General features: G+C 42.5%; 1 protein-coding gene across 1 annotated transcript in view; it reads right to left on the bottom strand.

Annotated features, from left to right (window-relative positions):
• The window catches only part of DDC (dopa decarboxylase), a 493,139-nt gene that overhangs the window by 111,417 nt on the left and 359,955 nt on the right, over window positions 1-21,767 (bottom strand). The window contains exon 12 of the mRNA XM_063452033.1: window positions 21,409-21,507. Coding sequence (XP_063308103.1) covers window positions 21,409-21,507 — 99 coding nt within the window. The remainder of the gene's footprint in view (window positions 1-21,408; window positions 21,508-21,767) is intronic.

Below are 21,767 nucleotides of genomic sequence, written 5' to 3'. Positions count from 1 at the left end.
ATCTGATGCCTGTTTAATGAAAATCCCTCTAACTACTGATTTGTGTGCTGCCCATATCGTGCCCTGGGAGACCCCCGGTTGGCATTCTCCTTAAAGTAGTGGCGCAAGGCATTCGCAACTTCTTTCAGGAATGTGGGGTCAGTTATCAAGGATGCGTTCAGCCTCCAAGGGCTGCGGTGTTTATAATCATACTGGTCTCAAAGCATCAGCGTGACTGGCGCATGATCTGACCAGGTAATTTGACCTATTTCACAGTTAGAAAGTTGGTTGAGCCCCTTCCCATGTAATAAAAACCTGTCTATTCTCGAGTCGGTGTTATGGACATGAGAGAAGTGGATATACTTTTTACATTGTCTGTGGAGTATTCTGTACCTGGGGCTGTGCTGTGAGATGTTCGTGTCCAATTTTGGATCTAAGACATGATTAAAAGTTCCCACAAATAATAGATATTCCCTCTTGCATCTTATCTAGTTTGTGTAGCAAATGTTGCAGGAAGGTACGTTGATTTGTATTCGGTGGTATAGGTTTGTAATTGTCTAAGTCGTGTTGTTGATGGAGCACTTCAGGATAATATATCTCCCATTTGCACCTACTTCCTTGGAGACCATATTGAACGCTACGTGTTTGGAAATCTGTATGGAAGTCCCTTTGGACTTAGTGGGGGATGTCGCGTGGAACTGGTGTGGGTAGTCCGTCACTGACGGTTGTATAAAATTGTTAGATCTATAGTGCATTTCCTGGAGGCAAATGACATCAGCATCTGTGTGTTTTAGTTCTCTGTACAGTTGATGTCTTTTAACTGGTAGGTTTAACCCTCTAACGTTTAAGGAGTAGATTTTCATGGAGGTCTATACACTAGGTCAGGGGTAGGCAACCTACGGCACTAGTGCCATGCACGGCACTCAAGGTGCCTTTGCACGGCACTCAAGGCTGCTCGAGCCAAACAGACTCTGGCCTATCAGGAGTTCCAATAAAACTTAAGATTTCTGCTAATCCGAAAAGGTGGTGAAGGACAATCCTCAATTTATGCATTGCAGCACGTAGAGGACGTGATCTCAGATGTACCTGGCCGGCCTGGTCCTCACTGGAACCCAGGGAAGTCACCCACACTGCTAGATATACACAGAAATGCATAATAACCGTTCCCTCATACAAATAATACACACAAACATACACACAATCTGCACAAATGCAACACCACTAACAATCCACATACATGCACACTACTCCACATGCAGCCTCTCACATATATTACCCCAAACAGCCCAACACACTACCAAACACACAATGTGACATATCCATCCACACACACAATTCCACAAGCAGCCCCCATACACAGCTTACATTCATAAGTATCATACACAATACCATAAACTACTCATGAACATATACAATATAATAGCTCATATACGCAGGGCTGTCTTTAACGCAGGGCAAACGGGGCAGCTGCATCGTGAGCCCCGCTGGCCTCAACTATTTCTCACCCCCGGCCAGTAATCCACACACTAAGGAGGCCCACTGGCTGGCCCGGTGGTCTTTTGTCAGCAGGGGTCTGGTTGCGCGCTGAGGCACTTTTACAGCGCGATCGGTCCCCTTGCTTTTCGGCAGCAGGCTGGGAGGAAGGGACGGCCGCGCATCACTCCAACCCACAAAGAGAGGAGCACGCGGGAAAGAAGAGTAGGCAGAGTGGTGGGGGGCTGGCCGAGAGAGCCAGACCCCAACTCCCAACACCTTCAGCCACCAGCAGGAAAGGTAGGAAACTGGAGGGTGGGCTTTAAAGTGTAAATTTTGTGTGTGTTAGTATGTTTGTGTGTGTGTGTGTGTGTGTGTGTCATTATATCTGTGTGTGTCATTATGTCTCTGTGTGTCAGTATATCTGTCTGTGTATGTGTGTCAGTATACGTGTGTCAGCATGTCTGTGTGTCAGCATGTCGGTGTGTGTGTGTTAGTATGTCTGTGTGTGTCAGCGTTGGGGTGGAGGACGTGATTGCACACCTGGGGAGGGGGGACAGGGTCCAGGGGGCCCCAAGCAAATGCTTTGCCCAGGATCCAGTCAATATTAAAGACGGCCCTGCATATATGCACATATACAACGATACAAAGCAATTACAGTAAAAATAACACAAGCAGAATACGGCAGCATACACACTTCAATTTAAAAAAGATAGGACCGCACGCTACGGGACATCACAATCCTATATCGGCACAGTGCTGCTAAAAGGTTGCCTACCCCTGCACTAGGTGTTTAGTAAGGGTTTTACCAAACAATAGGTACATGTACGGGGGGTTTGCTCGCCCCAGCAGCATCAAGTCGAGCGACCTACCCCTAGTAGAGGGTAGTTTTTCGGGCATGCTGCACTCGCTGTCTAAGGGGTATTTGGGCGGTATGGGGTACATTGGTAGCAGTGAGGAACCAACGAACGTGGTCATATTGATGAGTTTCCTGTGGGCAACTGGAGAGGGGTCTGACTTTTTTGGTCCAAGCTAGACCGGGGGGGGGGGGGAGAGGGGGGTGGAACAGGTATATAACAGGGTTAACAAACAAAACATATCTGTCTGAAGTGCCTCCTTCGGTACCTTTGGGGGTAGAAGTCTTAGCTCCTTCCTGGCAGGGTGCAGCCCCCGACTTGACCATCTCATTCATCTAATATAGTGATAATGGCGTCTTGGCTAATGGGCGGAATTATATCAGTTTGGGTGTTGCTCTCTTTTTTTTTCTTCTTACAATTAGTGGTATATGACTGGCCTTCTGTTAGCTAGGGTGGGGAGGGGGGGCGGTTCTGTGATGCTTTTAAAGTCTCTCCTCCTCTTTAGCGTGAATTTGGATATGTCCGCAAACACTAGAAGTCCTCCATAGGGATCTGGAAGCCTTTTCTTTGTGCAGCTTGAAGCACTAGCTCTTTCAAGTGATACTAGTGCGTTTTTATGAGGACATCCCTCGGGGTGTCTGGGGGTAAAAAACTTGGCTTTGCTGTTTTATGGTACCTGTCCATGAGCAACTGGTCTTGTGGTATTTCAGGTGCCAGCATTTTAAGTAGGCCATATAGGTATGCCGCTAATTCTGTGGGTCCTACTTCCTCCTCCACTCCACAGGTCATTACAGCAGGCCCTGTCTTCAATGTCTGCCATCTTCATCTCATATGCCTGCATTTGTGTGTGAAGCCTTGCCAGCTCACCTTCCAGTTCCCCTTGTGCCTCAGTTAGCTCCGCCATCTTAGTTTCAGTTGCAGTAGTTCTCACCCCCAACTATTGGAGATCTCGGTGTAATGCCCCAATTGAGGCTTGGAAGCTCGTCTCCAGTCTTGCACACATCTCTTCCAGCATGGCTCTCATTACCTCATGTGTGATAGGGGCTTCTCTGTCCAAGTTCGTGCGCTGATGTTCCACAGCTTCCTCGGCACCATATTGGGCTTCTTCTTGCTGCAAAGCCTGCTTCCCCAGTGGCGTCCATGTGGCGAAAAAGGCACTTTTTTCTGCCTTGTTGGCTTGTCTTTTCCCCTTGGCATGGGACATGGTATTGTGGGGTATTTGTTGCCCTTGTTTATTTTGTGGCGTTTTAGCCAAATTGCTCCTGTTTGGGTCTCGTTGGAGCGGAGCGCTCAGCACATGCGACCGCTCAGTGCCGCTGCCAGGACACCCCCCCCGGATGATGCTTAACGCTTACACAACCACAAATATCCCGGCTGAACCTGCTGGAGGAAATCCGACAGTACGGAGATCAATCCTATTATAAACTAAGTGTCTCAAAAAACGCAGGCCATGGGGGTGGGACTCTGGATTGGAGGTCGGATTATATTACGTTCTTGAGTCTACGAAACACTAAAAATGTTGCAGGCCTCCGAGCGCTTAACCCCTTAAGGACCAAACTTCTGGAATAAAAGGGAATCATGACATGTCACACATGTCCTGTGTCCTTAAGGGGTTAAAGGACCACTATAGGCACCCAGACCACTTCAGCTTAATGAAGTGGTCTGGGTGCCAGATCCATCTAGGATTAACCCTTTCTTCAATAAACATAGCAGTTTCAGAGAAACTGCTATGTTTATAATAGGGTTAATCCAGCCTCTAGTGGCTGTCTCATTGACAGGCGCTAGAGGCGCTTCCTCGCTTTTCCCTGTGATTTTCACAGTGAGAAGACACCAGCATCCATAGGAAAGCATTGAGAATGCTTTCCTATGGACTGGCTAAATGCGCGCGCGGCTCCTGCCGCGCATGTGCATTCAGCCGATGACGGCGATATGGAGGAGGAGAGTTCCCCGTCTGGCACTGGAGAAAGAGGTACATTTAACCCCTTCCACCCCCTAGAGCCCGGCGGGAGGGGGGCCCTGAGGGTGGGGGCACCCTCAGGGCACTATAGTGCCAGGAAAACGAGTATGTTTTCCTGGCACTATAGTGGTCCATTAATTATGACAAACTATTGAGCAAGATACAAAGCACCCTTCAGGGATGTGAGAATAAGTATTTGTCGTGGGTGGGCAGGTTGGCAGCCGTGAAGATGCTAATTCCACTATCTAATATGCACATTGCAGATACACCTACTAAACACTTACTGAAACATGCTTCAGTGACTTTTTACAAAAATTTTTGGGCGCATAACAAAGTGAGAGTGGCTGGGTCAATATACTAAAGAGCAGCCCTACTATCCACAGTCATCATGTCCCATACATCGCACAACAAACTGCAATGGGTAGAGATGGAATCTGTTTGGGAGTGCCCCAAAGGCCTTAAAAATTTATATTGGGTTCTCCATAACATGCGCACAAGGCCATCAGCCATACCCAACATGACTTCCTTATTATTAAAAACTTGGGACGCAACCAAGTTAACCATGGGTTATACCCAGACCTGGTCACTGGCAACTCCCATCTACAGCCTGCACATAGCTAACCCTTCCTTTGACCACCGAATGTGCACACATCAGACATCTATACCAACACTTTGATGCTATTCTTAGAACTTCACCTCAAGTGCAATTTATCTTTGAATGCCATGTTCTCCTATTTACAATTGAAATTGCTATTGATACGGTCGACAGATCTCCCAAAAAGGACCAAACAAATTGAACAGATGTGTGAGACTGTAGTGATCCACCCAAAATTACTTTTGTATACCTATGCTGTTAACTGACACATCCAAGGAGTTGACGCCCAACTTTATGACAGCGTAGCAGACTGACATAAGCAATAATTTCATGGAAGAACAGTAGCAAAACACATTCCTGGAACACAAGGGAAGATCTAGATGCGCATCCCACCTGGAGCTCATGGGCAAAATACAATATAGGTATGGTGCCAAAAAGATTGTCGGCATTTACCCTCAGGTTTCAAAACTATGTTGGAGATGTGGAATAGGGGGAGAACACAATGTACCACATTGGTGGACATGCCCACGTATTCAACCATTGGTTCCTATATTCAAAAAGGGTTCAAAATCCTTGCCTGGAAATTATAGACCTGTGAGCTTAACTTCTGTGGCTGGTAAAATATTTGAAAGGTTATTAAGGGATTATATTCAAGAATTCCTTGAGAAGAACATGGTTATCAGCAAAAATCAGCACGGTTTTATGAAGCACAGGTTGTGTCAAACTAACTTGATTGCATTCTACGAAGAAGTAAGTAGAAGTATAGATCAGGGTGTTGCAGTGGATGTGATATATTTGGACTTTGCCAAGGCATTTGATACAGTTCCACACAATAGATTAGTGTTCAAACTCAAGGAAATCGGTCTAGATGAAAATGCTTGTTCTTGGGTAGAACATTGGCTTAAAAACAGAGTACAAAGAGTTGTCGCTAATGGTAAATTTTCAAGCTGGACAGAGGTGGCAAGTGGTGTCCCTCAGGGGTCTGTTCTGGGACCCCTTCTATTTAACATGTTTATAAATGATCTTGAAGACAGCATTGAAAGTCATGTTTCAGTGTTTGCAGATGACACAAAACTTTGTAAAATAATACAATGTGAGCAAGATATTACTTTGCTGCAGAAGGATTTAGATAGACTGGAGGACTGGGCACTCAAATGGCAGATGAAATTTAATGTTGAAAAATGCAAAGTTATGCACTTCGGCGTAAAGAATACACAAGCAACGTATACCCTTAATGGAAGCGAATTAGGGATAACAACACACGAAAAGGACTTGGGAATTGTTATAGACAACAAACTATGCAACAATGTGCAATGTCAATCAGCAGTGGCCAAGGCCAGTAGGGTATTGTCATGCATGAAAAAGGGCATTCATTCTCGGGACGAGAATATAATTTTGCCTCTTTATAAATCACTGGTAAGACCACACATTGAATATGCTGTGCAATTTTGGGCACCTGTTCTAAAGAAGGATACTAGAAAAAGAAAAAGAAAAAGTGCAGAGGCAGGCTACAAAATTAATAAATGGAATGGAACATATCAGCTATGAAGAAAGGTCAACAAATTGAAGCCTATTTAGTTTAGAAAAACGTCGCCTGAGAGGGGATATGATAACATTATACAAATATATTTGAGGCCAATACAAACCATTGTGTGGAAATCTATTCACAAACCAGACTTTACATAGGACACAAGGTCATGCGTTTAGACTAGAAGAAAGAAGATTTCGTCTAAGGCAAAGGAAAGGTTTTTTTACTGTAAGAACAATCAGGATGTGGAATTCTCTGCCTGAAGAAGTGGTTTTATCAGAGTCCATACAGATGTTCAAACAGCTACTAGATGCATACTTGCAAAAACAGAATATTCAAGGATATAATCTTTCAATGTAGGGTAATAACTGCTTGATCCAAGGATAAATCTGACTGCCATTCTGGGGTCAAGAAGGAATTTTTTTCCTAGCTTGTTGCAAAATTGGAAGTGCTTCAAACTGGGTTTTTTTTTTGCCTTCTTTTGGATCAACAGCAAAAAACATATGTGAGGAAGGCTGAACTTGATGGACGCAAGTCTCTTTTCAGCTATGTAACTATGTAACTATGTAACCATACTGGAGGGAGGTGGAGAGGGAAGTGTCCATGGCCCAGGCCTGTTTACTAAACCATATGCTGATAGCTGCAAATCTGATGATAGCCAGGGCCTGGAAACAAGCCAAACCACCCACAAGAGCAGACATGATCCAACAGGTTTCCATTAACATAGACTAAATATTTTAGCCCTGTGATAAAAGCTAGGGTCGGTTGGGAGGCCCATAGGGGACAAAAGCCAAAAGGACCAGCTCGTGAGGAGGTTGGCTGAAGTGAGAAAGGCCTAATATGGGGACACTGCTGTCCTTGTGAAGGTTATGATGATACTGTATGCAATAAGGTGACCACAGGTGCTCAATATGTGCAATTGTGCTGGTGTCTTCCCCTCCAGTTTTCTCATTTCTGTACCCCAACAATTTATTTTAACACTTAATGAAGAAATGGGGGGGGGGGGGGGGGCTGACCAGGCATAGCTCACTTACACACTTGCACAAGACAAAACAACCGGGGTGAGCCCCTACCTGCCCCTATATGGTCCTGGGGCAGGGGGGCCTGACTTCCCTAAGGAAATGACTATGCGGTTACACTGCACTACTGTAATGTTGGGATTGTGCTTGGTGAGGTTACATTGTTATTGCAGGCTTCAATGTCATTGGTAAATTGAGCCCGGAACTAAACATGACCGAACTGTGGTGCCAGCGTGTCATTGTGTGATCTCATCAGTTTTGCTGTACTCCATATTTTGGAAAAATAAAGAGTGTCAATTTAAAAAAAATAAAAATAAGGGGGCCCATAATGTGGCAGTGGACAGGAACCCTAAATAATAATAATGGTGGGGGGGGGGGGGGGGACATCAGGGCTGTAGCATTCAGTATATGCGCTCCTTTTCATATTCACCTCTGGGGCATACCAGGTAAGGGTACAAGCTTATGTTACAACTTCTGTTCTGCATAAAACTATTCACCTGCATAAATCTGAAATAATCCCTTGGAGTTGTGAGTACCCCTCAAGGAAGTGGAACGAGACTAAATTTCTTCCATCATACAAATCCTGATCCTGCATTCTTATTTTTTTTTAAATAAAGGGCCACTATTCCCAGAAAGGAGATGGGAACATTGTTAAAAAAAAAAAAAAAAAAAAGTAGGGTAGAAACCCTGTCCCAGTGTCACAATGCCTGTGCCATCACAAAGTTATTCAGTTATGCATGTAGATGCAGTGCAGCATTCTCACATCACATCTGATGCACACTGCTGCATTCGCTCTTATTCCAGCAGTGATGCTGTGCATTACCCTGGCATCAATTATGATGTTGAATGCCCTTTATGTGACCCCTGTATCAACTGGGTCAATGGACAGATAATATCCTACTTGTCAGGAGAAATGTATGGCATTTTTAAGCCTGCTCTGAGTGTTACTACCCAAACTGCTCCTCAGTTATCCACTGACATTCCCCACCAGTATCCAGATTTGAAAAAGGTATTTTTAAAAGGTGAAGAGGATGGTCTTTCTCCTCGCAGATCATAATACTGCACTTCACACGTCTTGCCTTTTGTTTTGTCACCTAGCGGTAGGGTTTATGCTCACTATGAATATACAGGCAGACAAAAAGAAAGAAAACCACCAAAAAAGTAACTCAGTGTTTGGTTGGTGTATCTACCTACCACTCTCAGCTCTAGCTAGAGTGCAGCGCTCTGTAAGTATTCAATAAACAACACTTACCCCTTGATATTGATTGGTGTTATACATGCAAATAAATAAGAAAAAATAAAATAGTGTGGTATTGTATATCTATATAAAGTGCAATTTCTGAAGTGAGTGATACACCCACATTTTTTAGAGCCCTTTTCTATGGGTATAGGCTCTAAACACTATAGCTTTTGTGCTTTTAAGGTGGCAACCATAACCCTTCTTGTATTGCTGTATTTTATGTCTCATGCAGATTTATGTATTAAAAGTAATAAGAAAAACATTTATAGGAGACTTCTGGGTGTAGTATATCAGGCACTAGTAGTAATAACTAAATCAGATAAAATGAGTGTTCACCTTATTTAGAGCCTCTTGATAACGGTGTAAGGATTTTGTGTCTATTTGTAGGGTGACATTACCCTGTCTGGAACCTGGATGCAGTATGGAAATGAGGATAATTTGATTGTAGATAATTTATTTCCAAGTAAGTTTAAAATTAATTACAGTATAAAAATAATATTAAAATACAATAAAAAAAAAAATCACAACAGTCATCAATATCCTCTGTTCTACCAAGACGCATTTCGCCCATGGATTTCTCAATTGGTATTACTCCATATCCTGCTGTTCGCCTAATATGCTCAAAATCCCCGCCTATTCTGCGTTTCTTCTTCTTCAGACAAAAATAAAGTCTCCAGACACACAAGGTGTTCAAGCCACAAGCAGATGTATTGGTGAAAGAGCAGCAATGTATCAAGAGACTTTCTTTTTGTCTGCCTGATCATTGTGGAATTGCTGGTCTTGCTCCAGTGCACCTGGTGTTTACTGGGATTGAGTGTTGCTCCTCTCTACACACTTACACTTCTGGGTATGGAATGCACCAGTGTTGTTTCAATATTTTATAACTGATGTGCTAAGGGACTATCTACACTCATTTGCTATATGACATTATGATAGATTACATTTTGCTCCCTTCTCTCGATCTCAAAACTCACTACTGTCATTCTTTGTACCATCCTACGGACACTTCTCGCTAATTAAACTTGAGAAGTGTCTGTTCGATCAGACCAAGGAGCATTTGATGGGCTATATAATTTCTAAGGATGGATTCCACATAGATCCCAATAAGCTTAAGATCACTGACTGGCCTTTGCCTTAGGGGTTTAGGCCATTCAAAGATTTGATGGTTTTGCCAACTAGTATTGATGATTTATTCACAGGTTCTCTAAACTTATAGTCCCAATCACCAGCATGACCACAAAAGGGACTAACACTAAACACAGAAGCCAAACATACTTTTGAGACACCTGAAACAAGCTTTCTATTCAGCTACAGTACTGGTTCAACCAGATCCCACCAAACTATTCATCCTCTAAATAGATGCATCAAAACTGCAGGTCATATGGGTATATACAAAAGTTTCACTTTAATTTAATGTACTGATGTGCTTTCTATGCTCTGATGCGGTTATAAGCAGGACTGTCTAAAACGTTAATATAATATCTGGATAAAACTGATACAATGGAAGCACAGCAAGTTAAACACTTGTAATTTGTTTTTAAAGCACTAAGGGGGACTTGAGTACATTAGCTTTGGCAGATTCTGTTTATATTTCCATTACATGTATATGTTACAGTTAGAAAGTGAGAAATCAGTTAATGTGCACATTACCTATTTAATTTGCAGATTAACTGATTTGCTCAGTTAAAGTGTGGAATCGAGAGTTTTCAGCACTTTATCTAGGTAATGTGCACACTAACTGCTTCCGCCTAGTTAAAGTGCAAAATGTTTGTTTCTGTCCCTCGGTAAAAGAGGAAACTATTTATTACAAAAAAAAAATGCGTCCTTGCAGAACCTGTTTCACCCTTTCAGTGCAGTCTCTGCAGAGTCGTTCACTTCAGGTCTGAATGCAGAAAGATTCTGTGTGAACCTGTCTCGATTCTTTTTGTGAGCAAGTTCCTTTCAATGCCACCATAAAATTCTCAAAGCATAGACACATGGCTTGTTGCTTCTCAGGCTGGGGGCTGGCTACTAACAATGCTGCTCTGTAAGTCCGTGAAATACTTCTCTCATTGAGGAGAATAAGACCAAGGAGAGGTCTGCTCATGGACCACTGAATCCAACAGTTTTCAAATATATGATGATATTGATAACAGTGTAGACTGTAGAGCATCTGCTGGGATCATTTCAGGGTGTTGCTGCATAATGTGCAGAAAGTGCTCGCTCTCATGTGATGGTGGGGGCTCCTCGTTTTTTTACCAGTTCAGGATAACTGTTTGAAGAGGTATGTGACTATGTGGTCCAGACAAGAACAGAACAGCAGCCTGTGCACACCATGGTGTCATCTAGAGCTGTGAGCCCCTCAGAGAGATGGGGGACAGAATGATGTTTTTGCACTTTAGCGAGTGCCTAGTGGCCCTAGTTCATCTGCAGACTAGGAAGTGGTCTCGGTGCCTGTAGTGCCCATTTAATTAGTGGGGTAATAGCTTCTTGATCGAAGGAGATATCTGACTGCTATCCAGGGGTCAAGAAGGAATTATTTTCCTAGTTAAAAACATAGCCCGCATCCGCCCCTTTCTTGCACCAGATACTACCAAGTAGCTTGTCCATGCTCTAGTAATTTCCCGCATGGATTATTGTAACCCTCTCCTGATTGGTCTTCCCAATAGCCGTACTGCACCCCTACAGTCCGTAATGAACGCTGCTGCTAGATTGATTTTCCTCTCTAGTCGTTTCTCTCACACCTCACCCCTCTGCCAGTCCTTACATTGGCTTCCTGTATGCTATAGGAGTCAATTCAAGCTACTAAATCACACCTATAAAGCACTGAACAACTCTAGCCCCTCTTATATATCCTCACAGATCCATAGGTATGTCCCTTCCGCTGTCCGTACCCGTAAGGCCAACTCGCGCTTGCAGGACTTCTCGCGGGCGGCTCCCTTCCTATGGAATAGCCTGCCTACCGCCATCAGACTCTCCCCTAGTCTTGCATCTTTTAAGAAGTGCCTTAAAATCCATCTCTTTAGGAAAGCTTATGGCCTCCAAGACTAACCCCTACCTCACATACCTGTCTTTTGCCGTCTCCTAAAGGGCAGCCCACCTCATTTGATTGCAAATTCCTGTCCTAATGTGTTTTACACCCTACCTCCTATAGAATGTAAGCTTGATTGAGCAGGGTCCTCTTCAACCTATTGTTCCTGTAAGTGTATTTGTAATTGTCCTATTTATAGTTAAATCCCCTCTCATAATATTGTAAAGCGCTACAGAATCTGTTGGCCCTATATAAATGGCAATAATAATAAAAATAATAATAATAGTTTTTTTTGCAAAATTGGAAGCACTTCAGACTGAGATTAAAAGCAAAAACAAATGTGAAAGAAAGGCTGGACTTGATGAATGCATGTCTCTTTTCAGCTATGCAACTATGTAGGATATATATTAAGGAGAGAGCTAGGTCTGTAACTATTGCAAAGTGAATAATTCTTCACTTTCTTGTGGCTTAAAGTAATGTGGTCAAGAAATATTTTGGCAGAAGGAAAAGATTTCCTAATGACATGAGGGTGAACAAGCCATCTGGCCCTGGTCGTTTTTTGGTAGAATATGTCTTGAGGGCTTATTTGAGTCTATCCACAGATATTCATGGTTTTCCAACACATCCTCTAGGATGCTGTTATGAGACATATATTTTGTAACAGTCTCTCCCATAAGTTCAAGGTATGTTGAGTTTGGTTAAAAAAACAAACAAACAAGTTCTGGTCTGTTCACTATACAAGATCCTAAGAGTTATTATTTTCAAAGACCGTGAAGATGCACAGTTATTTCCAGGCCCTAGGGTGTCTCTTTAAAAAAAGAAAACATGTTCCAAATGAACAGTCGGTTCTGTTAGCATATTCCGAATCACAGAAATAGGCCAACTCGTTGCCTTCAAGCCCTCTCTTTTCAGGTTATTTGGATGCATTCCTTGTTCACTAAGAAACGAGTCCCAGCTATACCTGGAACTCTAGGAAGTAGTGTTACTCCTTGCTCTTCAGTGAGGACCTCACCAAGTATCCCAGGTGGGAATTATACCACCTATGCGGATTACACTGAGCGGGCTATCTGCTCAGGCAAATGGGAGTACAACCTATTTATTTTTACTTCTGGTTGAATATATTTTATACAGAGAGCACTATCTTTGCACTTTTTTATTTTCACATATAACCTGCTGATAAGACACGTGCTGGTCAATATCTTCCACCAATATCCCTGAAGTGGGGGTATCAAATCCACGGCAAGTGCTTTATACTAGAGCTGGTTTTAGCTCTATCCAATGTGAGTAGACCATTTGGATTTATTTTTACTCAAGTTTTTATCTTATTTTATACATATTGCACTATTGGAGTTTTTTCTTCTTTTTTATGTTCCTGGATTCTGAACACCTGGAAGGCATACTAACCTGAAGATACAGGCACAACCCTAACACACTTATTCATACTATTATATTTTATCTTGAACTTTTGGTTTGTTCTTTTTATATACATGATTTTATGCTATCATATGGACAGTGTATAATTTGTTTTATCTCATTTGTTTTACTTAAAGCTATTCTGATTCCCAACCCCTTGGCGCACCCAATTGTTCTGTATTTTTATTATTTGTACTTTCTACAAAGAGGATATTTTTAGGGGCTGCAGTACATGAACCAGAGTGTTGCTATATTTGTTGTTTACTGGTGGTAGTAGGATCAGGATTAGACCAATGACAGCTATACTTTAGCATTCAACACATTGTAGAGTTTACTTTTGCCTATGTCACAGTGTTTGTGAAGTAAAGGGTCTGATATGCTTAACTGGTGCTGGAAGTCAAAATTCACAATATAACTATTTTTTTTTTTTTTTGATTGTATATGATAATATGGGCACTTGTAACTACAAATTACAATCTTTACATAGTACCATCTGTCTACATTTCTCTGAAGCACAATATTCAAAGTATGCATTACATTCAGAATTGCTTGTGCAGAGAGGTAACATGCAGGAGGGCATACGGCAATCTATCAATTATATTATACAATTATTATTAAGTTACAACTTAGTCGGTTGTTTTCAGTTATATCGGCTTATCTTGCGAGGGTGGAGGAGAGAGGAGGGGGAAGGAAGGGAAAAGGGAGAAGGGGAGGGGGAGGATCGCAGTTCAGAGCCCTTCGCCTATTTTCTTGGATTCATTGTCAGGTGACATTTGGTTGATAGGAATGCAGATTCTTGCTGCATCGCAGGCGTGAAAGTTGAATGGGTGCTCCGGTGACTTAGTTGTCTTTACAAGGGAGGGCTTCTGCTCCTATGAACATATCTCCTTAGTGGGAGTCAGCTAAGTGTGTGGCTTCCAGCCATGGCTTCCATAAGGACGCTAATTTTCCTGCCCTGCTATGTGTCACAGAGGAGAGCAATTCGTACCTGTAATATTGGTATACTTTTCTTGTTAGGTCTTTGGTTGTTGGGCAGTATGTGGTTTTCCAGTTGAGTGCTAGAAGATTTCTGGAAGCCAGAATGATTGTGATAGCTAGTTGTTTAGACCGCTTTGTCCACTCTTCCGAGAACAATAGTAAGAGGCCAGTTTTGGGAGTAAGGGTGGGGCAGCTCCCTGTACCTAGGGTGATCAGGGTTTTGACATGAGACCACAGTGGTCTGATTAATTCGCAGTCCCACCAGATATGAGTCATGTGTCCTGGAGTGGTTTGGCATCTCCAACAATTGGGTGCTACTGCTGGGTAAATTTGATGGAGGCGGTGTGGCGTTAGATACCAGCGGAATACGATCTTCTTGTGTGCTTCTATATGGGAGAAACAAGACGTGGTTCCTCGTAAGGCGTCTAGTGATTTGAGCCATTGTTCCGCCGTTAAGTTGGGTATACCCTCTTTTTCCCATTGCGAGGTATATTTAAAGTGTTGTGGTGGGCTGTTGGGGAGCAGCGTTTGGTAGCAAAGAGATAGGGTTTTCGGTTTCGATGGAGACAACAAACATCGGTTGATGAGGTTCGCCCTGCAAATTTGTTGGCGTTCTCGGCTGTTATGTGGAAATGTGACTTTAGTATTGACAATGCTCTTCAATTGGAGATATGAGAATATTAGGGAGTTCGGCAGGTTGTATTTCTTTTGTAGGTCAGGAAATGGTAGGATGTGATCTTTACCACATAGATCTTGGATGTAATGTATGCCCAAGTCAGTCCATGATTTGAATGAGATCCATGGGGAAATCGCTTCCAGTGCCAGGAGTGGAGCACGAGAATCGAAACACTTGTTCTTAGTTGAGTCTGTATGGAGCCGGTCCAAGATTCTCAATGTGAGGGCAGTCGTGGGGTAAGGCGTTGCTCCTAGGCGTCTATGCTGTTTTGGGGTCCATAAGACATTCCTTAAGGAGTTTATGCGTAACGCTTCTCGTTCCATATCCACCCATTGGAAGGTATTGGTAGGCGCGTGAAGTCGGACTGCTGCTTCCAGCAGGGACGCCCTATAATACGTGAGAAGTTTCGGTAGGCCCATTCCTCCGTATCTAGGTGGCACTTGCAGCAGGGACAAAGGCAAACGAGGGTTTGCTTTACCCCAGACGAATTTAGTCAGTGTTCGTTGCGCGGTCTGGAACCACATCGCCGGGACCTGTAGTGGCAGCATCCTAAACACATAGAAATTTCGGCAAAATCATCATCTTGATGGTTTGTATTCTTCCCAGCCAAGAGATACGGACGTCTTTCCATTTTTGAAAATGTGTGTAACATATGTTGATTAACGGTTTGTAGTTTAATGAGATCATTTTCTGTTTGTGTAGATTCAACTTGATTCCCAAATATGTGACATAATCACGTCTCCAGTCGTATTGGTAATTTGTCTGCAACATGTGTAGTCGGTGCTGAGGTATATTTATCGAGAGAGCCTGGGTTTTTGCCGTATTCAATTTGTAAAAGGATACAAGCCCGTATGTGTGGAGCAAGCTCATGAGTCGTGGCAGTGAAGATTCTGGATTGCTGAGGGATAGTAGTATGTCATCTGCAAACATAGCTAGGCGGTAGTCGTGTGAGTGAATCTGAATGCCTGTAATCAATGGGTCGGTTCTTATTTTATGAGCAAGGGGCTCTAGGGATAGAATAAATAGAAGGGGGGATAGCGGGCACCCCTGTCTTGTGCCATTGGTAAGGTTAAAAGGGGCCGATATGAAACCACCATTGGAGACTTGTGCTGATGGTTTACCATACAGCGCCATTATACCCTGTATGAATTCTGTAGGGAAGTTATATTGTTCTAGCACTGTCGTCATATAAGACCAGTTTAGGCGGTCGAAGGCCTTCTCCGCATCTAAAGCCAACAGAAGGCCTTCTGAGTTATGTTCCTCCATGTGTGATAAGATATTTAAAATTTTCCTTGTGTTGTCGCAGCCTTGTCTATCCCTAATAAACCCTGACTGGTCCGAGTGTACAATTCTGGGGAGTATCGGTGCTAATCTATTTGCTATAATTTTGGCATAGATTTTTGTATCACAGTTAAGCAAGGATATGGGTCTGAAGTTAGCGCATTGGGTAGGGGGTTTTCCTAGCTTCGGGAGTGTAGAGATGTGTGCCTGGAGCATATCTGATGGCATTTTGCCGTTACTAAAGCAGTGGTTATACAGGTCGGTCATATAGGGGGCTAGAATGGTACTGAAGGTGCGATAGTACATATTCGAGAAGCCATCCGGTCCCGGGGATTTGTGTGGTGGGAGTTGTGCAATAGTCTGAAGTGTTTCATCTATTGTTATAGGGCGAGTTAGAGTCAGGCCTTCTTCCCGTGTTATTTGCGGCAAGTCGACACCTCGTAGAAAGTCATCGATGTCTTCTTTTGTCGGTTGAGAGGAGGGATCTTCTGATTTTAGGTTATATAGTTTACTATAATAGTTGCTAAATTCTTCCACTATACTTTGTGGATTTGTGATTTTGTGACCGCCTGGTGCTTGAAGGTATGCTATTTTTGAAGCCGCCATTCTGGTCTTGAGTTGGGCAGCTAGAATCTTCCCCGCTCTATTGCCCTCCTTGAAGAATTTGTGTTTCATCTTTGTGAGATAATATGTGGTTTTTGCGGTCTCAAGGTCGTTAAGTCGTGCTTGTAATTGGAGGATCTTTGAGGTGGTGTCGTGTGATGGGGTTCGTTTATTCTTGTGTGACAGAGTTTGAAGTTCGGTAAGTATGTTGGTGTATTTTAAAAGCCTTTGTTTCTTTTGATAGCTAGCATGCTTGATGAATTGGCCCCTAAGAACGGCCTTATGTGCTTGCCATAAGGTTTCGGTTCCAACTTCGCCACCCCTGTTCGTGACAAAATAGGTTTCGAGTTCCTCTTTGATTTGTGCAACCAGTTTGGGCTCTGTTAGCAGTGTGTCATTGAGGCGCCAGGTTCTCCTGCCATGAGTGGGGTGTTGAGTGACAAGCGCTAGGGTGATGGAGGCATGGTCGGACCATGTGATGTCGCCTATGTGAGCGGCAGCTACCTTTGTCAATAATGCTGCAGGTAAGAAGAATCTATCGATTCTCGAGTATGATGCATGGCTAGTCGATTGAAAGGTGTAATCTCGAACAGTTGGGTTAAGTACCCTCCAGACGTCTGCCATGCCATGGTTTGCTAGTGTCTGGTTAATCAAGGCGGTGGATCTTGTTCTTGTTTTCGTTGTTCGTGCGTCCACTGTACTTGTGGATGTTGTGTCTAAAGTAGAGTCGAGGAGGCAGTTTGAATCTCCGCCTATGATGATATCTCCAAATTTGTGCGCCTCTGCTAACGTGAAGATTTTGTCTAAGAAATTGTGTTGGTTACTGTGAGGGCCATATATGTTTATTAGGGTCAACTGGATGTTTACAATGCACTGGATAAGGAGAAATCGACCTTCTTTATCTTTGATTTGTTTGATTAGTTGAAAGGACACTGTCTTGCTTATCAGGATAGACACGCCTCGTTTCTTCGATTTGTACGAGCTGTGGAATCCTAAGGGGAAGTGCTTGGAGGTGAATTTAGGTTGTTTGTTCGTCTGAAAGTGTGTCTCCTGGTAAAATGCGATGTGTGCGTTATTCGTCTTCGCGTCTGCGAGCGCTATCCTTCTTTTGTGGGGTGTATTCAATCCTTTAGCATGTAAGGAGAAAATGTTAAGCGTCATATTGTCTGTGATTTGGTTCTGTGATACTCTTCTGCGTCGTTAGTTGTTCCTGTGAGCCGGTATTAGTCTCCGGTAGTGGTTTGGAGTCAGTGTCGCAGACGGGAGTGGCCCTAGTAACGTCCACCTTTCGTATTTTTGGTGCTCGAGTAATGCCATATGCCTTGAGTGTTTGAAGAAGTTTCTTAATATTACTGTGCGTGCCTTGGAGGATATTTCCACATTGAAGTTGCGGTCCTGCGGGGATAGGAGGGGGAAGGGAGGGAAAACACGGGACCAAAAACAAACAAACTATATACATTAAACAACGTGCCTCTTAATTGAGGCTGAATTTTGATTCGGCCGAAGCCGAGTATGTACAAGTAGTGAGGTCTTTAGTGCAGGACCTCTAAGAACTAATTTACCTGGGCGCTAAGGCCCTCGTTGGGGTTAGAGAATCCCCCGGCAACCTATAGAGAGATACTATCCCTAACGCTGTGTGTAGCCATGGTCTCTTTATATACCTTGAGTGCTCCTGACCCCTGGAATTTTTAATTGTAGTTTTACGTGGGAGGGGTGTGAATATTTACATTTGGGAATGCACATCGCCTCGCTTCCCTCGGCTTTTATAACTCCGTTTTACCACTAATATTGCTATTGCGGGTTTCGGTGGGTATCGTGGGCCTGTGCATTTTCCCTTTTTTTTTTATTTTTTTTTGCTTTTTTGTTTATATAGTTTGTTTTTATTTATTATTATTATTTTTTTTTTATATATTTTTATTTTCTTGTTTTCTTTTCTTTTCTTTTTTTTTTATTTAACATCTAATGTGTCAATGTCTAGGCTCTGAGCGATCACGTGGTGTCTAGTGTCTATGGGTCTTATAGAATCATTAATCTTAACCTGTGATCTTGCATTACCTATATTACCTAGCACTCTGGTACTAGCATACCACTTCAGCTCGCTCCCCCCCTTACCCCCCCCTTGATGCGTACTTTACCCCTTATAGTACTCTCCTCCAGGGCATCTGGGCTCCGACCCTTAGGCCTCTGTGTCCATATTTCCAGAGTTCCTGGAAGGAAATAAACTTATAGTCACTTATAGTCACTTATCAGGAGCGCTTTTCTCCCATCCCGGTTCTAGTCGTTGAGGTGATTTGTTCCTTTTCTGGATGTCCGGGTGTGCTGTCGCGTCGTCTTGTATCGAGATATTCCATTCCGCCAGGGAGCGTTTTCCATCTTCTAAGGAAAGAATATGCTTTTCCGCGCCATTTTTCTTTATAATGAGCCTCGTTGGGAATCCCCATTTGTAAGGGATCTCTGCTGCTCTCAAAGCTCGGGTGATGGGGGCAAGAGACCTCCTTGCGGTGAGGGTGGTTGCCGAGAGGTCTGTGTACAATTGGATTTTGCTGAATGCTTCAGGGAGAATCGGATTCTTCCTAGAGGCTGTCATAATCAGTTCCTTGGTGGTATAGTAGTGTAGCCGTGTAATGGTATCACGAGGCGTAGATGCTGGCAGATGCTTCGGTCTGGGCAGACGATGGGTCCTGTCTAGCAGCAATGACGGCTCAGGCAGGTTAGGTGTTAGGTGTCTAAATAATGCAGTGACAAAAGTGCCAAGTTCGCCTGGGCTGACTTCCTCAGGGATTCCGCGTAAGCGGATATTATTTCTCCGATCCCTATCTTCATGGTCTGTTAATTTTGCAAGGATATAAGAAATTTTAGAGTCCATGGTTTCAAATGATGCCACTGCATTGTTGTGCGCTGTGATTATCTCTTCCGTCTTGGTTTCTAAGTAGTCGGTGCGTTCTCCTAATACCTTTACTTCTGCTCTGATGTCTTTAGCTAATTTGGCGAAATCAGCCTGGATTGATGTCTGAAGGGTGTTGAGCATCCTCTGGATAGAAGCTTCAGTAGCTGGAGTTTCCCGAAGAGAGATGGAGGTTACATCGCTCCTGCCTGAACTCGAGGCCGGTGAGTTGGGCCTATCGGCGCCATCTTTGTTGTCCCGCTGTGGTGAGGACATAGCCGCGACTTGGAGGGAGAGTGCGCCTTTCCCTCTCTTTTTTGCCGCTGAACGTTGCGCCATTGTGCCGGGTGTTCTTCCGACAGGTAGCTTAAAATTAAAGGGTAGTTTCTCAATATTTGCTTGTATATTCGCTGTGTATGGGGAAATATTCTCGGAGCCCGGCGCTCACACGTCCATTCGCGCTCGCGGTCAGGCCACGCCCCGTGATATAGTAATTTAAGCTAATATATATATATATATATATATATATATATATATATATATATATATATATATATATATATACACATATATATACACATACACATACACACACACACACACACACACACTTGCACAGAGAAGAGATTGGGGGCACACCCGAGAGATGCATTATGCAAGAAAGGTGCTGCCGCAGTGAACAAAATTCATACAGAAAAAAATAGTTACGGCGCACTCAGACTTCTAAAAATACATAACTAAGAAGGCTACTATAAAACGCCTAAGAGAATAAATATAGGGATTTAGTTCCACCATATGGCCATATGATGTTAAGCCCACCACTGCTTCAAAGTACCCCAATGTTAGTGGGTCCTACGCTAATTACAAAATGTGGGAGACAAATTAAATAGTACTGGTGCAAAAAACAAGCAATAGTGTATTAAATTAATTTCTTTGTAAGAGCAAAGTCAGTTCTTTCTTGCATAATGCATCTCTCGGGTGTGCCCCCGATGTCTTCTCTGTGCAAGCATATTTAGAATCCAGACCAGATTCCTTTGGGGTTAAGCACCCCGCCCAGGGCCCCCAGCTTCTGAGGCCTCTTTAGAGGTGGCCACAGGTGTGTGTGTGTAAATAGGAGGAGTTTTATAGTCATGTCACTTTTATTATTTTCTTCATGCAGCACAGATATTATCTGCAAATGTGAGTATACTTATTTAAGCACCAACACTTTAATTGTTTAGTTGTTACACTGTTTTTAATTGCTTGTATCACTCTTTATTTTTGTATATTCACTTTGCTCTTACAAAGAAATTAATTTAATACACTGTAGCTTGTTTTTAGCACTAGTACTATTTAATTTGTCTCCCACATTTTGTAATTAGTGTAGGACCAACTAACATATGGTGGAACTAAATCCCCATATATATTCTCTTAGATAGGCGTTTTATAGTAGCCTTCTTAGTTATGTATTTTTAGAAGTCTGAGTGCTCCATAACTATTTATATATATATATATATATATATATATATATATATATATATATATATATATATATATAAATGGTTCAAATTGTTATCAAATGATATATATCATTTGACAACCATTTGAACCATTTAAAAAACAGACTACATGTTTTCTAATTTGAATAAAAATCCTGTTTAAATCTTACACTTTTTTTTTATTGGAAAAAACTTGTCTGCAAATTTGGGACTTATTGATTGAATGTGCAAGTTATTTTATTTGCAAATTTTACAGAGAAAAAAAACAACCAAAGATATCAATCAAGATAGTTTTAGCCATAGAATAAAGACTGACCATCCACGTATTTTTTAAATTACTTGTTGCTATATAATATTTATTTCCTTTAATAGTATAGAATACATTTGGGAAAAAAATCATACACTGATTATAAATTAAGACATTTTTATAAGTTTACCTTTCGAATGTGTTCTTGAAGTCCTTTAACGCCATACATTCTAAAAACAAACCAGAGTTTCAAAGATCGAAATCTTCTTCCCAGTGGAATCTGCCAGTGCTAACAAGGAAAGTAATATTTATATATTTAATAGACCCTCAAAAAATGTATTATGATTAAAAATATGTTTTTTTTTTGGTATATAAAAACAAACAAATGTTTATTAGAAAATTGTTATTTCAGGGTATAAAGTGGCATAAAGCCTTCGGTCTTTACATAATTTGCAAAGACCCCTGACAGTGAATCACTGCTGGGGGTCTGGAGGCCACGGGGGGTAAGGAAAGGTGAGATTTATTTACCCTAGAATTGTAGACTTATGA

Source organism: Pelobates fuscus, chromosome 4 (genome assembly GCF_036172605.1).
Source record: "Pelobates fuscus isolate aPelFus1 chromosome 4, aPelFus1.pri, whole genome shotgun sequence".
Lineage (NCBI taxonomy): Eukaryota > Metazoa > Chordata > Amphibia > Anura > Pelobatidae > Pelobates > Pelobates fuscus.
This window is presented reverse-complemented; position numbering and strand designations above follow the sequence as displayed.